The sequence below is a fragment of the Haliotis rufescens genome, unplaced genomic scaffold (assembly GCF_023055435.1).
Source record: "Haliotis rufescens isolate VD_foot unplaced genomic scaffold, xgHalRufe1.0.p SCAF_81, whole genome shotgun sequence".
In the NCBI taxonomy this organism is placed as follows: Eukaryota; Metazoa; Mollusca; class Gastropoda; order Lepetellida; family Haliotidae; genus Haliotis; species Haliotis rufescens.
The window spans coordinates 648,348-668,017 of NW_025964374.1; the positions used below are offsets into that span (position 1 = coordinate 648,348).

At 41.3% G+C, this 19,670-nt stretch overlaps 1 protein-coding gene across 2 annotated transcripts; it reads right to left on the reverse strand.

Annotated features, from left to right (window-relative positions):
- Positions 1-898: 898 nt before the first annotated feature.
- On the reverse strand, positions 899-17,163 carry LOC124142051 (mitochondrial proton/calcium exchanger protein-like). Of its 2 annotated transcripts, none has more exons than XM_046510312.2 (13): positions 17,019-17,163; positions 16,787-16,862; positions 15,417-15,894; positions 13,081-13,224; positions 11,928-12,065; positions 10,845-11,048; positions 9,181-9,432; positions 7,819-7,968; positions 7,445-7,550; positions 6,459-6,628; positions 4,971-5,230; positions 4,091-4,232; positions 899-2,450 (listed from the first exon to the last, which is right to left on the reverse strand). In XM_046510312.2, the coding sequence occupies exons 1-13, from the start codon at positions 17,065-17,067 to the stop codon at positions 2,274-2,276; spliced, it is 2,346 nt and encodes a 781-aa protein (XP_046366268.1). In that variant the 5' UTR covers positions 17,068-17,163; the 3' UTR covers positions 899-2,273. The 2 variants fall into 2 exon arrangements, with proteins under 2 accessions (XP_046366268.1, XP_046366269.1); XM_046510313.2 differs by lacking the exon at positions 13,081-13,224 and adding an exon at positions 14,729-14,872.
- Between the last annotated feature and the right edge of the window lie 2,507 nt (positions 17,164-19,670).

Genomic DNA, 19,670 nt, shown 5'->3' on the forward strand with positions numbered 1-19,670 from the left:
AACAACATCTCCCTCTGCATGTAGATCTGAACAATCCAATTCCATTTCAAACATCCATGGGTTCTTGAGTCAAATGCCTACCTTCTGAAGCAATTCAGCTTCATATTTTCACCACCTCAATATTCATTCAATAGCACACCGTTTAGGGCGTAGATGCCATGGCGCTCTGAATTGACAGGATGTATAAAAATCCAAGAAATATAATAATAGCATTGCCTTCTTCATATTCCATTCGGGACTCCCTATTTGCAAGATACAAACTGCTCACTTTTACCGAGAATTTAGATGCCTCAATGCTGATTGGCCGATCAGAAATACCTCCTATCGAGGATTTGTTAGATCTTCATGCAAAGAGGTATCATATTACAGTAAAAGATTGGACGTTAATGAGATTATAATACCACCATGACTACAACATGCACAGATGAATATTCTTTGGTTTGTTGGAACACATCAAGATCTGATGAAGATGATTATATAATATTCAGGGATGGAAGCCATGGCCAGTTTCTTTAATGTGAAGGTGTTGTAAGGGCTAGAAGCATTTCAACAATTTGGGAGATATTGCTATATCAGGCCTCAAAGTTTACATTTTTATTAAGTAGCCATATGGCTACAAGTATTTTTTTCCAGGTAGCCAGTGGTAAAATCAAAAAGTCAAGTCAATAGTGTTGGTAGCCAAAAGCATTTGAAATTATCTTTTATCAAATAACTATTATATGTACAAGTCATAGCACTAGTCTTGGAATTGTATATTAGTGGAAACTGTACATGCTGTACTTGAGTTTTTGTTATTTGTGACTCGAGCAATGATGCAATTTATGTTACTAGATTATATAGGTATATCCTTGCTTATCAAATAAACTATCAACTAAAATAAAATACTAATTACATTAATATTTATGAATTTGGTTCATTGTTGACTTTAGGAGGAATTATTTGCAAGTACAATTAGTAGCAGACACGTTTATTTTTGTGTCTATATATCATGATATATGTGTAGCAATAGAATTAAGTCGCCAAAAGATATTTTTGAAGGTAGTCATTTGGCTACCTCAGAATTTTAGACAGTAGACAAATTGAAATTTAGGTCGCATTGGCCACCGTTTTAGTCGCAACTTTGAGGCCTGTATATGCATGATATGTTATGACTATTTGGGATAGTAGATGTTCTTTGTTAACTTCCATCCCTGTTACTAGAAGAATAGGCCTCTATATCCTGGCTATCATGGGCTATATGAGATCAGCAATAATACCAGTTGCATGTCAGCACACCACTAGTTTCCATGGTTACTGATGCATCACAACTATGCTCGACACATCATGTTTTGATTCCTCTCACAATTTTAACATGAAGTCTCTGATATGTTTCCCATCTAACTTCTGGAAAAAATGACTATCCATTTGCCATACATTCAACATACAACTCTAACTTTAACATGCTTCCAGCATTATGTCACAAGTATGTCTTCTTCTATGTTTAATATTTTCATCTGTTCCAGCAGTAATGAACACCACTAAACAACAATATAAGTACAATTCAGTATTCATACAAACTGTTTAGGCAAAAGTTGATATAATTTTCACAATATTAGGGACCAGTCATTTATAGGGAGGATGGGGGCAGAAGGAATCAGGGGAGGGTCACCAAAAAACATGCTAGTCGAGGGGAGGGTCATAAAAAATTACACACATACTTGGGAAGGGGTCATGAAAAAATTGTACAAGGACATGGGGAGGGCTATCCATAAATCTGACAAGCATTAGGGGAGATTCATATTTTTCAGTACATAAGTTCATCAAAAACCTCCGACCCACGACACCCCTGTAATAAATGACTGGTCCCTCAGCACTCAATGAACACCTATGTCACAATCAATTCTGTTCATAACTACCAATATCAATCTTAATCTTCACATACATCTCATAATCAATCTTCAGATTCATCTCATAAATATACATCTAACTAATGACGAGAATGCACATTTCTAATCTGGCAGACAATCAAGTCCATCATGGCCAGAGGTTGATCAAAATGATGGATTCAGGCACATGCCATACAGAATTTCCATGGATTCCAGAATAAGCAAGTGCTTCCTACAATTTCTCAACAAATTGTGCAAGCAACAGAGGCTCTAACCCAGGCAATGCACTGGTACAAGCATCTCTCCTTGTTGCTGTTCTCACAGGGTCTACAGGGGCTGCAATCCTATGCGTTTACTTCATTGTTTCATAGATCTGTAGAAGGAATGAGATGATATAGACTGTAACCACTATTGCTGCTGCTGTTGTTGCTGTTGCTCTGTGCCCTGCTTCGTGTTCTCCTTTTCCTCCTTTTCACGTCGCTTCTCCTCCTCCTGAATGACGTCCTCCTGTCTCAGCAGTTCAAGCATCTCCGTCACCTGGGACTTGTTCAGCTTCACATTCTCCCGCCCTAGTGTCTCAATCACCTGGAACAGTCAGATACTAGAAACTACTGCCTTGTTGGGATGCTTGCCTGCTGAGTAGGTCACACTGATCCCTTATATCCATCTCCTAGTATCACCGTTTCACCACATCCCCATCTCCTAGTACCACCTTTTGACCACATCCTCATCTCCCAGTACCACCGTTTCACCACATCCTCATCTCCCAGTACCACCGTTTTATCACATCCTCATCTCCTAGTAACACCGTTTCACCACATCCTCATATCCTAGTAACACCGTTTCACCACATCCTCATCTCCCAGTACCACCGTTTCACCACATCCTCATCTCCTAGCAACACCGTTTCACCACATCCTCATCTCCCAGTACCACCGTTTCATCACATCCTCATCTCCCAGTACCACCGTTTTATCACATTGCCATCTCCTAGTACCACCGTTTCACCCCATCCTCATCTCCCAGTACCACCGTTTCACCGCAGCCTCATCTCCCAGTACCACCATTTCACCACATCCTCATCTCCCAGTACAACAATTTCACCACATCCTCATCTCCCAGTACCACCGTTTCACCACATCCTCATCTCCCAGTACCACCGTTTCACCATATCCTCATCTCCCAGTACCACCGTTTCACCACATCCTCATCTCCCAGTACCACCATTTCACCATATCCTCATCTCCCAGTACCACCGTTTCACCACATCCTCATCTCCCAGTACCACCGTTTCAACACATCCTCATCTCCTAGTACAACCGTTTCACCACATCTTCATCTCCTAGTACCACCGTTTCACCACATCCTCATCTCCTAGTACCACCGTTTCACCATATCCTCATCTCCCAGTACCACCGTTTCACCACATCCTCATCTCCCAGTACCACCGTTTCACCACATCCTCATCTCCCAGTACCACTGTTTCACCACATCCTCATCTCCCAGTACCACCGTTTCACCATAGCCTCATCTCCCAGTACCACCGTTTTATCACATTGCCATCTCCCAGTACCACCGTTCCACCACATCCTCCTCATCTCCTAGTACCACCATTTCATGAAGCCACACAACCCGGTCGGTTCTTATGGCAAGTATAGGTTCACCTGTCCTAAACCTCAATCTCCATGGCAGGGAATAATTTAGGTTCGGTCGGTGATTATGTGCATGTGTGATCAGGTTGATGCTAGTCATACTCCATGCTGTCAACCACACATTTTGAGGCTTATATGTGTGTTTGTTCGTTTGTTTGTTTGTTTGTTTGTTTGTTTGTTTGTTGTTTAACGCCACACTTACCAATATTCCAGCTATATGACGGCGGTCTGTAAATAATCAAGTCTGGAACAGACAATCCAGTGATTGATGTCATGAGCATTGATCTACGTAACTGGGATACAATGACATGCATCAACCAAGTCAGCGAGCCTGACCACCTGATCCCGTTAGTCACTCTTTACAACAAGCATAGTCGCCTTTTATTGCTTGGGTTGCTGAAGACCTATTCCACCCGGATCTTCAAGGGTCGGCTTATATGTAACTGATGTACATTTTATGGTGAAATATTAAAACATAGCATTCCTGGTAGAAAAACATAAGTTTTAGTTCAGGTCCATTTCAATATTGAATAACGTGCTTAATAAACTGTTGCCGCCACCGCTGCTACATACCTTGAGAGCATCATTGATGTCGATGATGCCATCCATGTCCTGGTCCAGCACCTCCACGATAGTCTGCAGCTTGGTCTCGTCTGGCACCTTCTGGATCCGCTTCAGTGCAAGAACCATCTCATTGATGCTGATGATGGTGTTCCTGACAAGTAAAACAATGGATTAATATGAGCATTATTGGTATGAGTAAGTGAGTTGGGTTTATCGCCGCTTTGAACAATATTCCAGTTATAACACAGCGTGTCAGCTTAAGGTGGTAGGAAAATCCGAAGTGATGCAGGTCTGAGATGTTTACCACTTGGGTGAAACCCACGAGCACGGGTATGGTGCTGACAAACCTACAAACATAATCGGGATGAACCAGGATTCAAACCCATAGTCACACTTTTTTGGCCTGCACAAGGGACACAACTCTGCACTGCGAATTGCCACCCGTGCCCCAGTATGGGTATGAGGAGTGTGTTAAACATAAGATGGTATTCACTTAGATCTCAATCATGATAACATTGTGACTGTATAGATCAAGGGGAGATAGCTCAATATAATTCAACATCAATAACATTCAAAACCACTGGTCAAATTGTGACAAAGTTGTCCGATCCAATGATACCAAGGTCCATGCTGACATATGCAAAATATTCTAGTCTTCGATCTGTTTATGTAACAAATTCATCAAATTCTGTGATCACCTTGAAAAATGATGGAGCCTGCCCCCACCTCAACTCAATGACTAACAATCCCTAACACGCTAGTGTTCTGAATCCTCATCTGCAATTTCCTTGAGTGTCTTCTGGAGACTACAATCCATCCCACCTCAACTCTACAACCACTAGCAATTCCAAAAATCCCTAGCAGCAAACACAAGATGAAGTGTACTGACTTCTCCTCTGCAATCTCCTTGCGTATCTGCTGCAGTCGCTCGTCATCCTTCTGCTCCGAGGTCCACTTCATCCTGACCTGCTTGACCTCCAACTCCTCCTGAAACTTCTGCTTCTCCTTGTGGAGTCCTGAGATCACGTCGTCCAGCTGGGAGATCATCTTACTCACTCGCTTCGTCAGACGCTGAGCAGCCTTGGATTCGCGAAGATCCTCCTGAGGTCTCCCAGATGCCAGAATGACACTCTTCAAGTCTTCCAAGTCCTGATGATAAATAAAAGTAAACTCCACATTTCAATCACCTACAGATGGCATAACATCACATATTATCCATAAGGTTACAATGATCGTGTGTAATAACTTTCTGATATTTGCACATGTGCATATTTGTGATTCTCAATGCTGATTGGTCAGCCACATGACGTCACAGTGCTTCATTGTTGAGAAAAACACAATATGACTCCCCACCTACACCCCACCAACACCTCCAAGTGACTCCCCACCTACACCCCACTGACACCCCACCAACACCTCCAAGTGACTCCCAACTGACACCCCACCAACACCTCCAAGTGACTCCCCACCTCCACCCCACCAACACCAACACCCCACAAACACCTCCATGTGACACCCCATCAACACCCCACCGACACCCCCACCAATACCCCCATGTGGCTTCCCACCAACAACCCCATGTGACTTCCCACCAACGCCCCCATGTAACTCCTTTACCCACACCCCACCAACACCCCCCCCCCCACCCCCACCAACTCCCCCATGTGACTCCTTACCCACACTCCACCAACACCACCCCCCACCAACTCCCCCATGTGACTCCTTACCCACACCCCACCAATACCACCCCCCACCAACTCCCCCCTGTGACTCCTTACCCACACCCCACTAATACCACCCCCCACCAACTCCCCCATGTGACTCCTTACCCACACTCCACCAATACCACCCCCCACCAACTCCCCCATGTGACTCCTTACCCACACCCCACTAATACCACCCCCAACCAACTCCCCCATGTGACTCCTTACCCACACCTCACCAACGACCTACCAACATCACCCCAACAACACCACCCCAACACCATCCCACCAACTCCCCCATGTGACTCCTTACCCACACCCCACCAATACCACCCCCCACCAACTCCCCCCTGTGACTCCTTACCCACACCCCACCAATACCACCCCCCACCAACTCCCCCATGTGACTCCTTACCCACACCTCACCAACGACCTACCAACAGCACCCCAACAACACATCACCCAACCAACTCCCCCATGTGACTCCTTACCAACACCCCACCAACACCCCCATGTGACTCCTTACCAACACCCCACCAACACCCCCATGTGACTCCTTACCAACACCCCACCAACACCCCAATGTGACTCCTTACCAACACCCCACCAACACCCCAATGTGACTCCTTACCAACACCCCACCAACACCCCACCAACACCCCCATGTGACTCACCTCCTTGTACTCCTCCACCTCTTCCTTGAGATCCTGGAGTTCTTCTTTCTCGATGTTCAGCTGCTTCTGTTCAGCAATCTCCTCCAGAGCTGATTCAATCTCTTCCAAGTCTTTAGTTGAGATCTTCTCCTCCTCTGGTTCTTCCATGGCAGGAGCCATGTCCTTCAGCTCTGGGTACGGCAACACAGTAATCATCATCAAGATAACTCTCACACAAACAACCATGAAACTACATGAATGTGGGGAAAATACCTTGCAGTTATATATCAGTATTCGGGATATGTTACATTGGTTGTTACAGCCATGTTGAGATCTGACTGATTCACGTGATCTTGATAAATAAAACTATGTATCCTGTCTGGAAGGGAAATTTCTGAAGAGGAGAAGAAATCTCTTACATCCTGTGTCGAAGAAAACAGGCTGTATGTGGATTTCGGAGCGGGCAATTAAATCTCATTGTTAAGTGACACAGCACAAATTAACCTCAGCTCAATCAAACACTTTTTTCTATCAATTATCACTTTGTTTTAATTCTTTTAAAGTGGGAGACTGAAACATAACAGTAAGATAAATTCGTTGTAACAGTATCACTCGGAGTATATGTGGTTTTATGTGTCCCACATTAGCATGATTAGATTTTATACAACTCGCCTTCGGCTGGAGGTACAATGTATAAAACCTAATGTGGGACTCATAAAACCATATACACCCCCTGTGATAAATGTGTCAATTTTCACATCCTGACATAATTGCCAAAGACGAAAGGTGAAACTATTCTTAAAATACATGGCATTTGGGAGAAGTTAAACTTTACCTGGAATCTTTTACGTTATGTTGTAAAAAATAATTCTCATCTAAAATGCTAGGGTATGGGAGTTACGATCTACTTAGCACAACAAAAACATTGTGGAATGGGGCCTTAATGATGTATAATTTCAAATCAACTGTAACTGAATGTTAGAGATCATCGCAAGCTGCTTCCTCACCTTCTCCAGGCTTGACATCGAGAATGGCAGCTTCATCATGGAGCATATCCTTCGTGTCCATAGCAGTCTGTGCCGCCAGTGCTTCAGCAGCCTCACGCTCCAATTGCTGAAACACACAACCTTGTTACAGACCCACAATGATATCACCCTTAACCTCACCTTGAAATTTGTGAGGTGGTTTATTTGTAAAAAAAAATATCTGTTCACAAAACTTTAGCAACATCAAAACGGTCACTGGACATGCCAGATATTTTGAAAAATAATGTGTTTTGAGTAAAATCATTCATTTTAACGTCAGAAACAATAATCGAACCCCCCACTCCCCCAATTTTCAGTGGCCAAGCTGCTCTTAACAACAGACCAAAGATCATCACCTTGGCCTTGTCCAACTCCTCTTCCTCCATCTGCGCCTGCTTCTCCTTCTGGATGGCCTCCTCCTCGTGCTTGATGAGGTCCAGCTTCGTCTTGTTGTCGACCTTGTCTCCGCTCAACTCAGCCACCTTCAGCTTGGCCTCCTCCGCAGCCTGCAACACACAGTACATTAACACACATACACCATGATCTGGACAGCACACAGTACATTAACACACATACACCATGATCTGGTCAGCACACAGTACATCCACATACATACACCATGATCTGGACAGCACACAGTACATTAACACACATACACCATGATCTGGACAGCACACAGTACATCAACATACATACACCATGATCTGGACAGCACAGGGAATCAAGTCATCACTGCTGGATCATTTACATCTTGTTGTTTCCTATACATTACAAAGTAAGGTCGGCGGTATTACCAGAATATTGGTAAATTGAGGTTCATTCTTTCCATGATACGTATCACAATATTATGTTTTAATGCTCGGTACATCTGGTGATCTTTATCCTGTGTTTAATGTTATACACTTGCCAAATACATGTACATTCGAAATGTTTCCATAATTCCAAGTTCACATTTTGGAGTTCTTCTATGGCAGTGGTGTAACACCAAGTCATCACTTTCCTGGAGTGTGCATCCGTGCATATGTATTGAATGAGTTAACATTATGCTGTTCCAGCATCTTGTTTTGTTCCATTTACATGGAAACATGTACATCTTCACACAATCTCATTAAAATCCGACCATAGTTCTCGCTACCGCTAAACAAAGATCTGAAGCCATCCCATTCGGGGTCATGTCAGAACGACCTTTCATCCGACCAATCAGAGCATCACTTACCAGATCATGAAAGTGACAGTCGGAATGTGATTTCTAATCACACAACCTCGAAAACATTAACACAGGATATTCCGAACGATAGTTACGAGTTAAACAACTGAATCCATACAATCTAGACCATCTATTAGCCATTCCAGAATGCTCTTTTGTTCAGGTTTCAAATTTGTAATCGAGAATTTGTCAAAATATGTTTCAAAGCGTAGTCGCCAATTTGAAATTAGTGCCGTAAAGCACGAGAAAGCTGCCTTCTGACTGGTCATTACATTGGTCGGTCAAAGTTTGTGCAAGGTCGGTCTGACGTGACCCGTAATGGAATGTCCTCAGATCTTTGTTTAGCGTTGGCGAGAACTATGATCTGATTTTAATGAGATTGATCTTAACAGAATTACTAGCACCCAAATCCTATAAACATATTCACATCCAACTGGTCTACATATTTTAACCGTAAGTTATCCACAATCTGATCCAGGGAAAAATGACATGCCAGCAATGCTGAACTGACCGGTGTGTCGGAGAGAGTTGAGATGGTAGCCTCCAGTTGCTGAGTCGTGGACAGGGTCTCCGGGAGATACAGGGCACGTGATAGCAGCAACAGGGATGTTGGGATCTTTTCATTAAGGTGAAGGTCAAGCCATTGCTGCAGCTGCAAACCAAGTCTTTTTTCAGACACACCCAAGGCTCGCATTCCCCTTGCTCGGCAGGCCACCTGCAGTTCGGTCACTGATAGACTCTCAATACCATCTTTGATGATCATCTGGTAGGAATAAAGGAGTAGAACACAGTGATGACTAAACAGAAAGTACATGCTGTAGAAGTCAAACAGTAGGTTAAAATTGCAACACTCATGTTGCATCAAACGATGAATTATACAAGACAGAAACTAACACCAGTGAAGGCCAGAAGAAATGTTAAAGGGTGAGTGGTGAGGTGAGGTGAAATGGGGTTTAACGTCACGTCCAAGATTATTGCACTTATAAGGCGACGTGCATGTACGTGTGTGTGTTTGTGTGGCTGCTTGTACTAGTCCGGACTGATGCTGATTTATAGTGCTAGCTCACTGAGATACCATGCCGCAGTTTAACATGAATACCCCACTCAGACACAGAATACTGACTCCGAGCCGACCAGTCCTTGTTTTAGCCCCTTAATGCCGAGCACCAGACAGGGTAACAACAAATACCATCTTTTAACGTCTTTTGGTATGACGCGGCCGGGGATCGAAACCCGGACCTCCCGCTCTCCGGGCAGACGCTCTACCACTAGACCACGGAGGCGGTCTAAAGGGTGAGTGGAATGTGAAAGGACATTAGCTGTTCTGGGTAGATCCTCCATCATGACAATAATTTCTGGCCTGATTTGTTCCACTTTCAATGAGGAAGCAGTGAGTTCAAATTTAATGTCCCACCGGCGATTTGTTTTATGTCAGAGTAAGCAATATACCAGCTATCATGGCAATGGTTGAATCTGGGGCAGACAAACTAGTGATTGATAGCATGAACAGATATTCAGTCAATTACAATAACTCACAAACAACCACACAATGTGGCCACCAGATCCTCACTTTAGTGGGCTCTTACAACACGAATGAACGTCACTTTAAACCTAACTCCAGTATTCAGTTATGTGATTGCATGACAGCATGATGTAGGATCAAAGCCAAAATATTGTAAAGCTGAGTTCAGATTCTCTACCAGCCCATGTGTCTAGTTTAGTATTAAATTGCAAGTGCTGTCTAAAAAAGTAACTTGACACTACCTAGACTGGAGCAGTCTCTATTTTATTATAATATCATGTAAGCAACTGGTAAGTGATGTGTTAAATAACCTAAAACTACAAACAAACACAGAAGATGACAAAGCCCCCCAGGCCACACAATAGCAAAAGGCAGCATTGGTAAATACATGTACCAAGTTTGGATGAGAAATCTTTCACAATTTACAATTTATGCGAATACGGACAGACAAACAGACCAGATGATGACTATATCCCCCCGCATTATATGCCTGGGGGGACAAATGTTACAAAATTTCTTAATTTGAAATTTAATATAATTTGCAATACCAACTCATACAGACTTTCATGCATTCAGAAATAAAGCTCAGATGTTTCTTTATTTTATTTCACAGTCATATAGGAGACAGGGACTGCTTCCAGTCTAGACTGTACCTTGTCATCAGCCTTGAGTTGCCTGAGTTTCAGCTTGAGCTGGAAGCGGAGCAGGGCGTCGGTGCCGATGGGGGTGATACTGAGGACACGACACAGCGCCTGCAACTGCTGGTGGGACAGGTTGTCCAGCGTCATCTCGTCCTCAAACAGCTTCGAGAACTTGATGATGTCATCTGTGCTAGGTCGGATACCTTCACTTCGAATCTGGTAAATAAAAATATCAGATGCAGACATTCCTGCCAAAAGTCCCGCCACAATTACCCAACATCTTGGTTTACAAAGCGTCAAAACCATACTTAAGAGAATATTGTAAAAAAAAACATTTCATCAAATGATATAATACCAGAGTATTAACCCAACTTCTTAACATCTGATGACTCAAACAGTCTGAAAATGTATTTTTTAGAGTAAAAATATCATTTATACTTTATATGACTCATACTAAATGCTTATCTCTCTCTAGTTCCCAAAGATAGTGACCTGTGAAGATCCGGGTAGAATAGGTCTTCAGCAACCCATTCTTGCCGCAAAAGGCGACTATGCTTGTCGTAAAAGGTGCCTAATGGGATCTGGTGGTCAGGCTCGCTGACTTGGTTGAAGCATGTCAGCGATCCCAATTGCGTGGATCGATGCTCATGATATCAATCACTGGATTGTCTGGTCCAGACTCGATTATTTACAGACCGCCGTCATATAGCTGGAATATTGCTGAGTGCGGCGTAAAACAACAAACCAACCAACCAATCAACCCAAAGATAGTGGAAACTTCCTGAACTGTGTTCCTGTTAACAGAAAAACAGCTCACCCGAACGCACCCCTGCCCTGCACATGTACACCGAAAACATGTGACCAAGAGTGACGAGTACACCGGCTTGGTCAAGTGTTTTCTGTGCACACGAACAGGCCAGGGATGCATTCGGGTGAGCTGTTTTTCTGTTCTCCAGGAACACAGTTCAGGAAGTTTCCACTTCGGAAATAGAGAGAGATAAGCAAGTAGTATGAGTCAGGATAAGGTAAATTAATTATACTGACTCCATAAAACAATTCAGATCCAATGATGATCCAAGTGCAAGCTCAACTTACCTTGTTCATGAAGTCTGAGAACTTCTGGACCTTCTCTCCAGAGGACTTCTTGCCCTGGAGAGCGCTCTCGTTGATGGTGTCCTGGAGGAACTTTGCCATCTCCAGCTTCACCTTCAGCTGTTTCTTCAGCTTCTCTTGCTGCAACACATGGACAAGCTTATCTACAAGCTGCTGATGGAACCTACCTGACAGTAAACCTTCTGCCTACATAGCCAAGAGATCAGGGCCTCGTTCCATGAAGTGTTCTTTGGCGCTATGGGCAGAATTCACTGACTTTCTAGTTGCTGTAATAAAAATCTCTTTCCCAAATTTCAGTTTAAGAACACGTTTGGTTCCCTTCCCACCAAAGAGCATTTACATAAAAACAGGAAGCCTGAACCATTATTTCCAGTATTCCCACTGGCTTTTGAAACTGTCAGTCCTGGTGGACTGGCAACTCTAAAAACTACCAGTCCCACCTAATTTTTGTCAGTCCCAACTTTCAACAAATAAAGAAAACATATGAAAATTACCTGGTTTTAATTCCTTCATCATCATGTTCAATGCAATGACATCATCTTGGAAGTAACTTAGTTAGATCTACACGTCATTCACACAAAGTTCAGTCACAATTTTCTCCTTTTTGTTTTAATAATTAGAGACTAAGTTGCTACAAATATATATTTAACCTTGAAGCAAAGCGAAATGTTATTTCCTTGCACTAAAAATAAACAAGGGGAAACCCTGATGGTAACAGACAAGTTGACTTCATTTAAAAAATATTCTTATATGAATAACGCTGATGTTTTATTCAACAACAAAGATTCATAAGGTACTTTAAGGTCAATCAAATTCCCTTTTTGCAACAAGTGAGTGGTACTAGGGATCTATTAAGGAATCCCTTCAGGTAGGAAAGCACATAGGAGACGCATTACAAGACAATGATTTACTTTACATCCTCATACTGACCATGCAACAAAATGATAATGACCGTTTGACAATCAAATAATACCAAGATGATTTAAAGGAAATACTACATTTGTAACATAGTATTTGTAACTAACTTCCTGCCAAAAGGTTTGTTAAAAATAACATATTTGTGTATTACATAAAAAGTTTGGCACCAATAATATGGGTAGTGATAGTCAGAAAGACACCCTTCTGTATGCTTCACCTCTTTGTTCTCTTCCTTGAATGTACTGGGCAGCATGCTTGGGAAAAGCTTGATGGCCACTGGCAGCAGAAACTCCATGAACGGAACCAACAGGAACACCAAGAACGGCACCAGTCGGAACAGGTCAGCTGTGGTGCGGACAAGCTAGAAGACATTAATGTAAATTTTACATTAAATTGTATATTTCTATACTTTTCCTTTCTCAAACTATGCATATCTTACTTCTTCTTTCAATCCTATGTGGAAACATGCTTGAAAAGAGTTTCCAGCAGCTAAAAACAAATCACCCGAACACACCCCAGCATCACAATGGTCACCACCCTCACTATAATCCTGAGCATAGTGTTCCCGTTCCTGTTCTTTCATACTACATATCCTGAAAATAGCAAATAAACTATTGCTACAATGTCATACGTGAAAACATGCAATGCATATTATACTTGATTTCATGCTGTTACATCCATCTAATATATAGGGATCATATCGCCTGTTATGGTGTGTTTTCTTGCTCACGAGTTCTTGTCTTTATGACTCTAGGCAGTCTTATAGATTTTATTTTTTTTATCACTGTTCAGCACCAGCTTCCTCGTGTATGTCTTACAGTTTTAGTCTATACAGCCTTGGGTATCTTCGCCCCACCATGGGATAAATGCATAGTGTGAGATAGGATAAGTTTAAAAAGTTGTACATTTTACATTAAATTGTACATAATCCTATCTCACACGGTATAGGCCTTCCGGACCATCACTACATCACTGCTCCTCTTGCCTGTTAGCTCTGGGAAAGAGAATGATGTGGCAGGGGTCATCACATGATCAGGTTGTGTAGATCGCTATGCACAGGATTCGTTTATCCAGTTTGTTTGGGTGCTGTTGCTGGGATGTGTTCGGGTGATTTGTTTTCAGCAGCTGGAAACTTTGTTCAAGCACGTTTCCACATTGGATCGAAAGAAGAAGTAAGAAATGCATAGTTTGAGATAGGAAAAGAATACAAATAAACAATTTAGTCTAACATTTACAATTATGTATTGTAGCTTGTCCGCACAACTGCTGACCTGTTTCGACTGGAGCCGTTCTTTGTTCCGTTCATGGAGTTTCTGCTTCCAGTGGCCATCAAGCTTTTCCCAAGCATGCTGCCCAGGACATTCAAGGAAGAGAACAAAGAGGTGAAGCATACAGAAGGGTGTCTTTCTGACTATCACTACCCATATTATTGGTAAACAAGGGGAAACCCTGATGGTAACAGACAAGTTGACTTCATTTGAAAAATATACTTATATGAATAACGCTGATGTTTTATTCAACAACAAAGATTCATAAGGTACTTTAAGGTCAATCAAATTCCCTTCTTGCAACAAGTGAGTGGTACTAGGGATCTATTAAGGAATCCCTTCAGGTACAAAAGCACATGGGAGACGCATTACAAGACAATGATTTAACTTACACTCTCATACTGACCATGCAACAAAATGATAATGACCGTTTGACAATCAAATAATACTAAGATGATTTAAAGGAAATACTACATTTGTAACATGGTATTTGTAATTAAATTCCTGTTAAAAATAACATGTTTGTGTATAAGATAAAGTTTGGCACCAATAACATAGGTAGTGATAGTCAGAAAGACACCCTTCTGTATGCTTCACCTCTTTGTTCTCGTCCTTGAATGTACTGGGCAGCATGCCTGGGAAAAGCTTGATGGCAACTGGCAGCAGAAAATCCATGAACGGAACCAACAGGAACACCAAGAACGGCACCAGTCGAAACAGGTCAGCTGTTGTGCGGACAAGCTACAAGACATAATTGTAAATGTTACATTAAATTGTTTATTCATGTTATTTGTATACTTTTCCTATCTCAAACAATGCATTTCTTACTTCTTCTTTCAATCCTATGTGGAAATGTGCTTGAACAAAGTTTCCAGCTGCTAAAAACAAATTGCCTTTCCCCATAGGATCGAAAGAAGGAAGAAATGCATAGTGTGAAATAGGATGAGTTCAAAAACTTATTCATATTCAGTATTTATATTTCTTAATCAAAATATTTTTCTCAAATGGGGCAAAATCATCTTCCTAACAGTTTTCTGAATGTCTAGATTGTTTTAGGGGGGAACTGTTGACAAATTGGTCAGATAGGGCCTAACATTTAAAATCCATATGCGTGAGCGAGGATTGTCTTACATCACTTTTAGCATTCTTCTACCAATATCTCGGCAAGGTCATGAGCTTAACCCATTGTACCCATGTCGTGAATCGGACCCGGACCTTTTACTGACTAATATCCACAACAGCATTGAAAAACATGCAAACATATCATTCCTGAGTACGACTGTACCTGTCTGTGTTCTCTCCGCGATAAGATTTTCCCATTGAGAATGGTCCACACCATCCTGGCAGCAATCTTTATATCTATGAACAACAACCTAAACCCATGGTAGTAATGTCTACACTCTGCTACAAATCTTTGCCACAAAGACTTCTTCACCACCACCACAGTCTCTTCTACTGGTTTCTTAGCAACATCAGTGGCCTCCTCTTTCAATGCTTTCACAGTCTTTTCTACTTTCGACTCTTCTTTGTAAAATAATTTAGTGGTATGTAATCGTCTATAAATCACATTATTATGGAACGCAGACAGGCTACTAGGATCCAGGGAAGAGCCTATGAGATATCTTGATTTGTAGTAGCTAGAGTCTTGATGGGAATCTAGCTTGTATTTTGTTGAAAGAACATAGGCAGCTGGGTGAATCTGTGATAGTAATCTTTTGCTGTTTGCTTCAGTCTGTACTTTAGCCACAGTCATCAGATAACTCCTGAAAATAGCACACAACATACAATGCTGATACTTGTCATAGAGTAATGCAATGGCAAAAAAGATAAGTGACAGGTATTTTAACCAAGCTCAATTATGAACAACATATTAAAACTATAATTTCAGTATTATATTTTTTTGTATTCCCTATTACACAGCCATAGTATTGTTTTTAAGTAATCCATTGCATGAATGCTATAGTATCTGAAACAAGGGATCCACTAAACTTATTTCAGTTTTAATTTGGAACTTGTTTGGATTTCTAACCAAGAAATCAATCATTTTCATACAGCATTTGCTGATAACATAGCAAATATCAGTATCATTTAACAGTTTTGCTATTTCCCATTTTATGTCCCATTTTCAATGTTTATGGGTCGTTTGGATATTCAATTGCAAGGTTTAACCATATTTAACCACAGAAAAGCAAGCAGGGTAATTTTGTCTACTTATTTTGAGCTTTATCCCTCTATTTTTCAAATGGTGTTGCTGTCACGCGTGGCTTTATCCCATGTTTATTAGAAGTGAAGCTTGGCGGATATGTGTTGCTAAAAAGCATGTGTACCAAATTATTTCTATTTACATGAACATGACAAACACGAGGAAGTATAAAGAGAAATAAAGCACACTGTCTTATCATTATTATCATTATTATTATTATCTTGTGACATTAGTACGCCTTATGTCATCATGTTCTCATCTGCATCATTAGCTTTTACCACTGTTATATTTCTTTCCTGAACGTTGTCTGAAACACACATAAAGACGAAAACAGGACATGTCAAGTAGGTAAGACACTTGTTAAAAAGATGACGTTTCCTCATTCGGCTACCGTAGGCATATAGGCCTATGCCTAACCGTAAGTTACGTCATGACGAGTGACTGACACTAACCTCTTTGAGTTCGAAATCATGTGTGAGCGAGTATGGCACCGACATACACAAGGCGGTCGATGACAGGTCTTTAGGCCTGCAAAGAAATCAAAACGTGCAAGAAATGTCATTAATATAACCGCGATTATAATCACATTGAGGCTATCTGCTGCCATTGCAAGCGTTGTTTTGATTTGGAGCAACTGTCTACCGGTTGATAAAACACGAACCTAAATTTTTCATCATCGCTTACCATAGTTTGCTGCCCTTGGTAGGGTACTTGTTATCACCCGATACGACATTGTGCACCTCTAGAAACAGCATATCATGTAAAATAATTCAATGTCATTCACAGCTGACCGACACACTTTCCACAAATCTTCATGTTGTCGGCCATCTTCGTGACCTCGAAGGTCATTCGAATGCATGCTGGGAAAAATAGGAATATGCACAAATTGTGTTTTTATTAATATTGCCTATCTGTTACGTTGATGCCACTAAATACACACTCTGACATTATGAGGAAAATTATAAAGATTCCTACATTTTATGGACGAAGGAGTTACGTCCCTTTAACTTTGTAAGACTTGCTCAAGTCTTTTATTAAAAAAAAAATTAAAAGTAGATAAATAGTCTGGGTTCTGGTTCAAGCTTATGAATAGGCAACCTATTTATCATTCTACACATTGTTATATTATTATATATATATATATAGAGAGAGAGAGAGAGAGAGAGAGAGAGAGAGAGAGAGAGAGAGAGAGAGAGAGAGAGAGAGAGAGATGGATAGATAGATAGATAGATAGATAAATATGATAGATATTGATATATGGCAAAAAATAAATAGATAATAAATAAAAAAGATCGAATTAACTGTACTGTTGTAGATGATTTTTAATCAGAACAATGGAAATAGCAGTATAGAAAAAAATTATGTTACAAAAGACCATACCATAAAAGATCCAGCGACGTATGTAAGGAGGTGTTAATTGACATTTATATAAAGACAGCAGTGGGGATTAAGGGTCCTGCCTGAAGGGGGCTTATGATTAGAGGGGATACTCTGAATGTTTGCTGTATAAACTAAACAGAAAAAGGAGATAGAATTTCTGTGCACTTTGGAAACGTATTGAATTAGGTATTTTGGATAAATGAAGTTTTACAGAAACCTGTTGAAGTGGCTTGCACTACAATAATTAATATGTGTAGATGACATCATAATAATTTCTAAAACGTTTTCAGAACATTTCAATCACCCCAAGACAGTATTCCAAAAGATCAAAGAAGCAGGACTTACCTTAAAACCAAGCAAATGTAAAAACAGTTTCAAAGAGCGTCACACGACTCTTGCTCAGAAGCTGTTTGATCAAGCTTACAACATTCAAGGCCAGTAAAGCTTTCAAAAAGTTTTATCGTAGCCATGTGAAGGACATTTCCAAATTTGACGCATGTTACAAAAATGACATCCGATGCAATTCCCTATTTTGAATTGTACCCTATGTTCCAATGTTTTTTCAGGTAAACACTTGACTTGACTTTGCATGTGTTGGTGACGGGTGCCACCGATGGGGCAGGATATGCTCACCTTTTCGCGAACACCTGGTATCATCACTATTTGATAGTGATTCATAAACACATGCCTATGATATAGTCGGAATTGTACAATCGACTCTGCTTTATGCAGAGATTTCTATTGGATATAAAAAGGGTTTTGTCGCTTTAATATTATTTTGATAATCTTTCTGTTCTGCTTTTAGAAACAAACAATGTTGATTGGTAGTGAGTGAGTGAGTGAGTGAGTTTGGTTTAACGCCGCTTTTAACAGTATTCCAGTCATATCGCAGCGTGTCAGCTTAATGTGGGAGGAAAGCCCGAAGTGATGCAGGTTTCAGACGTTTACCACTTCGGTGAAACCCACGAGCACGGGTATGATGCTGACAAACCTAGAAACATAATCGGGGCGAACCAGGATTCGAACCCACAATCATAGGTTTCTGGCGTGCCCAAGGGACGCAACTCTGCACAGCGAATCACGGCGCCTTAAACGTCTTGGCCACCCGTGCCCCCTCTTTTGAAGAAGGCAAGTCAGAATCCTACAGTGGACTACCCCCTGAAAGGTCAGACCAGTAATAGCTAATAGTATGCTGATATGCAACTGTGTGAGAATATGAAGGTTAACTTGGTGGAAAACCCACTAAAGCTGTGCAATGTGTGACTCTGGCTTTGAAGTTTGAACTCACTGAACATCCTCCATATTCATCCGATTTGGCACCATCAGATTTCCACCTCTTTTCAAACATAGAGAAAAAAACCTGCCTGGCAAGCATTATACAAATGATCATGACGTCATTTCTGCCGGAAAGACTTTTTACCCCACCTGAAGGATGCTTTCTACATCAGTGGGATCCAGGCACTCCAGCATCGTTGGCAGAAGCGTGTGAACCTCTGAATTAACAATTCCATTATAGTTTGGCTCTTAACATTTCAGCCACCACTAGTACTATCCTGGCTTACCGGTGCAAGGTCATTGATATCACCCAATCAGGATCTCCCGAGAACACCAAAAAGTCACCTAAACTCCTACAGCTGCCATTCTTTCAGCTACATTGCTCCGGGGTATTTTAACTCGGTGCCTGGTGACATTCACCTCTTACCAACATTGAACTCCTTCAAATCCAAGTTAAAGACCTTTCTGTTCCAAAACAATATCACTGCTAGCTTCTCTACTGTGTGTATACTACTATGTATTGCTTTGAGCAGATACCAGTACTAAGTACTTAGTATTATTATCATTTTTATCACTTAAGATTCTTAATCATCACTGCTTCTTCCAAGGCAAGTGTGTTAATTGATTTTATAAACCTATTCATTGGGATCGCCATTAAGTAAGAGACTTCTTTCTATAGGC

Bases quoted from the DNA above. Each gene is read 5' to 3' on its own strand.
- LOC124142051 (XM_046510312.2), bottom strand. From the start codon at position 17,067: ATGTCGTATCGGGTGATAACAAGTACCCTACCAAGGGCAGCAAACTAT. The intron at 15,895-16,786 runs GTTAGTGTCAGT...TGCTATTTTCAG, and splicing joins ATGATTTCGAACTCAAAGAG to GAGTTATCTGATGACTGTGG. The intron at 13,225-15,416 runs GTACAGTCGTAC...AATGTCTTCTAG, and splicing joins CGCGGAGAGAACACAGACAG to CTTGTCCGCACCACAGCTGA.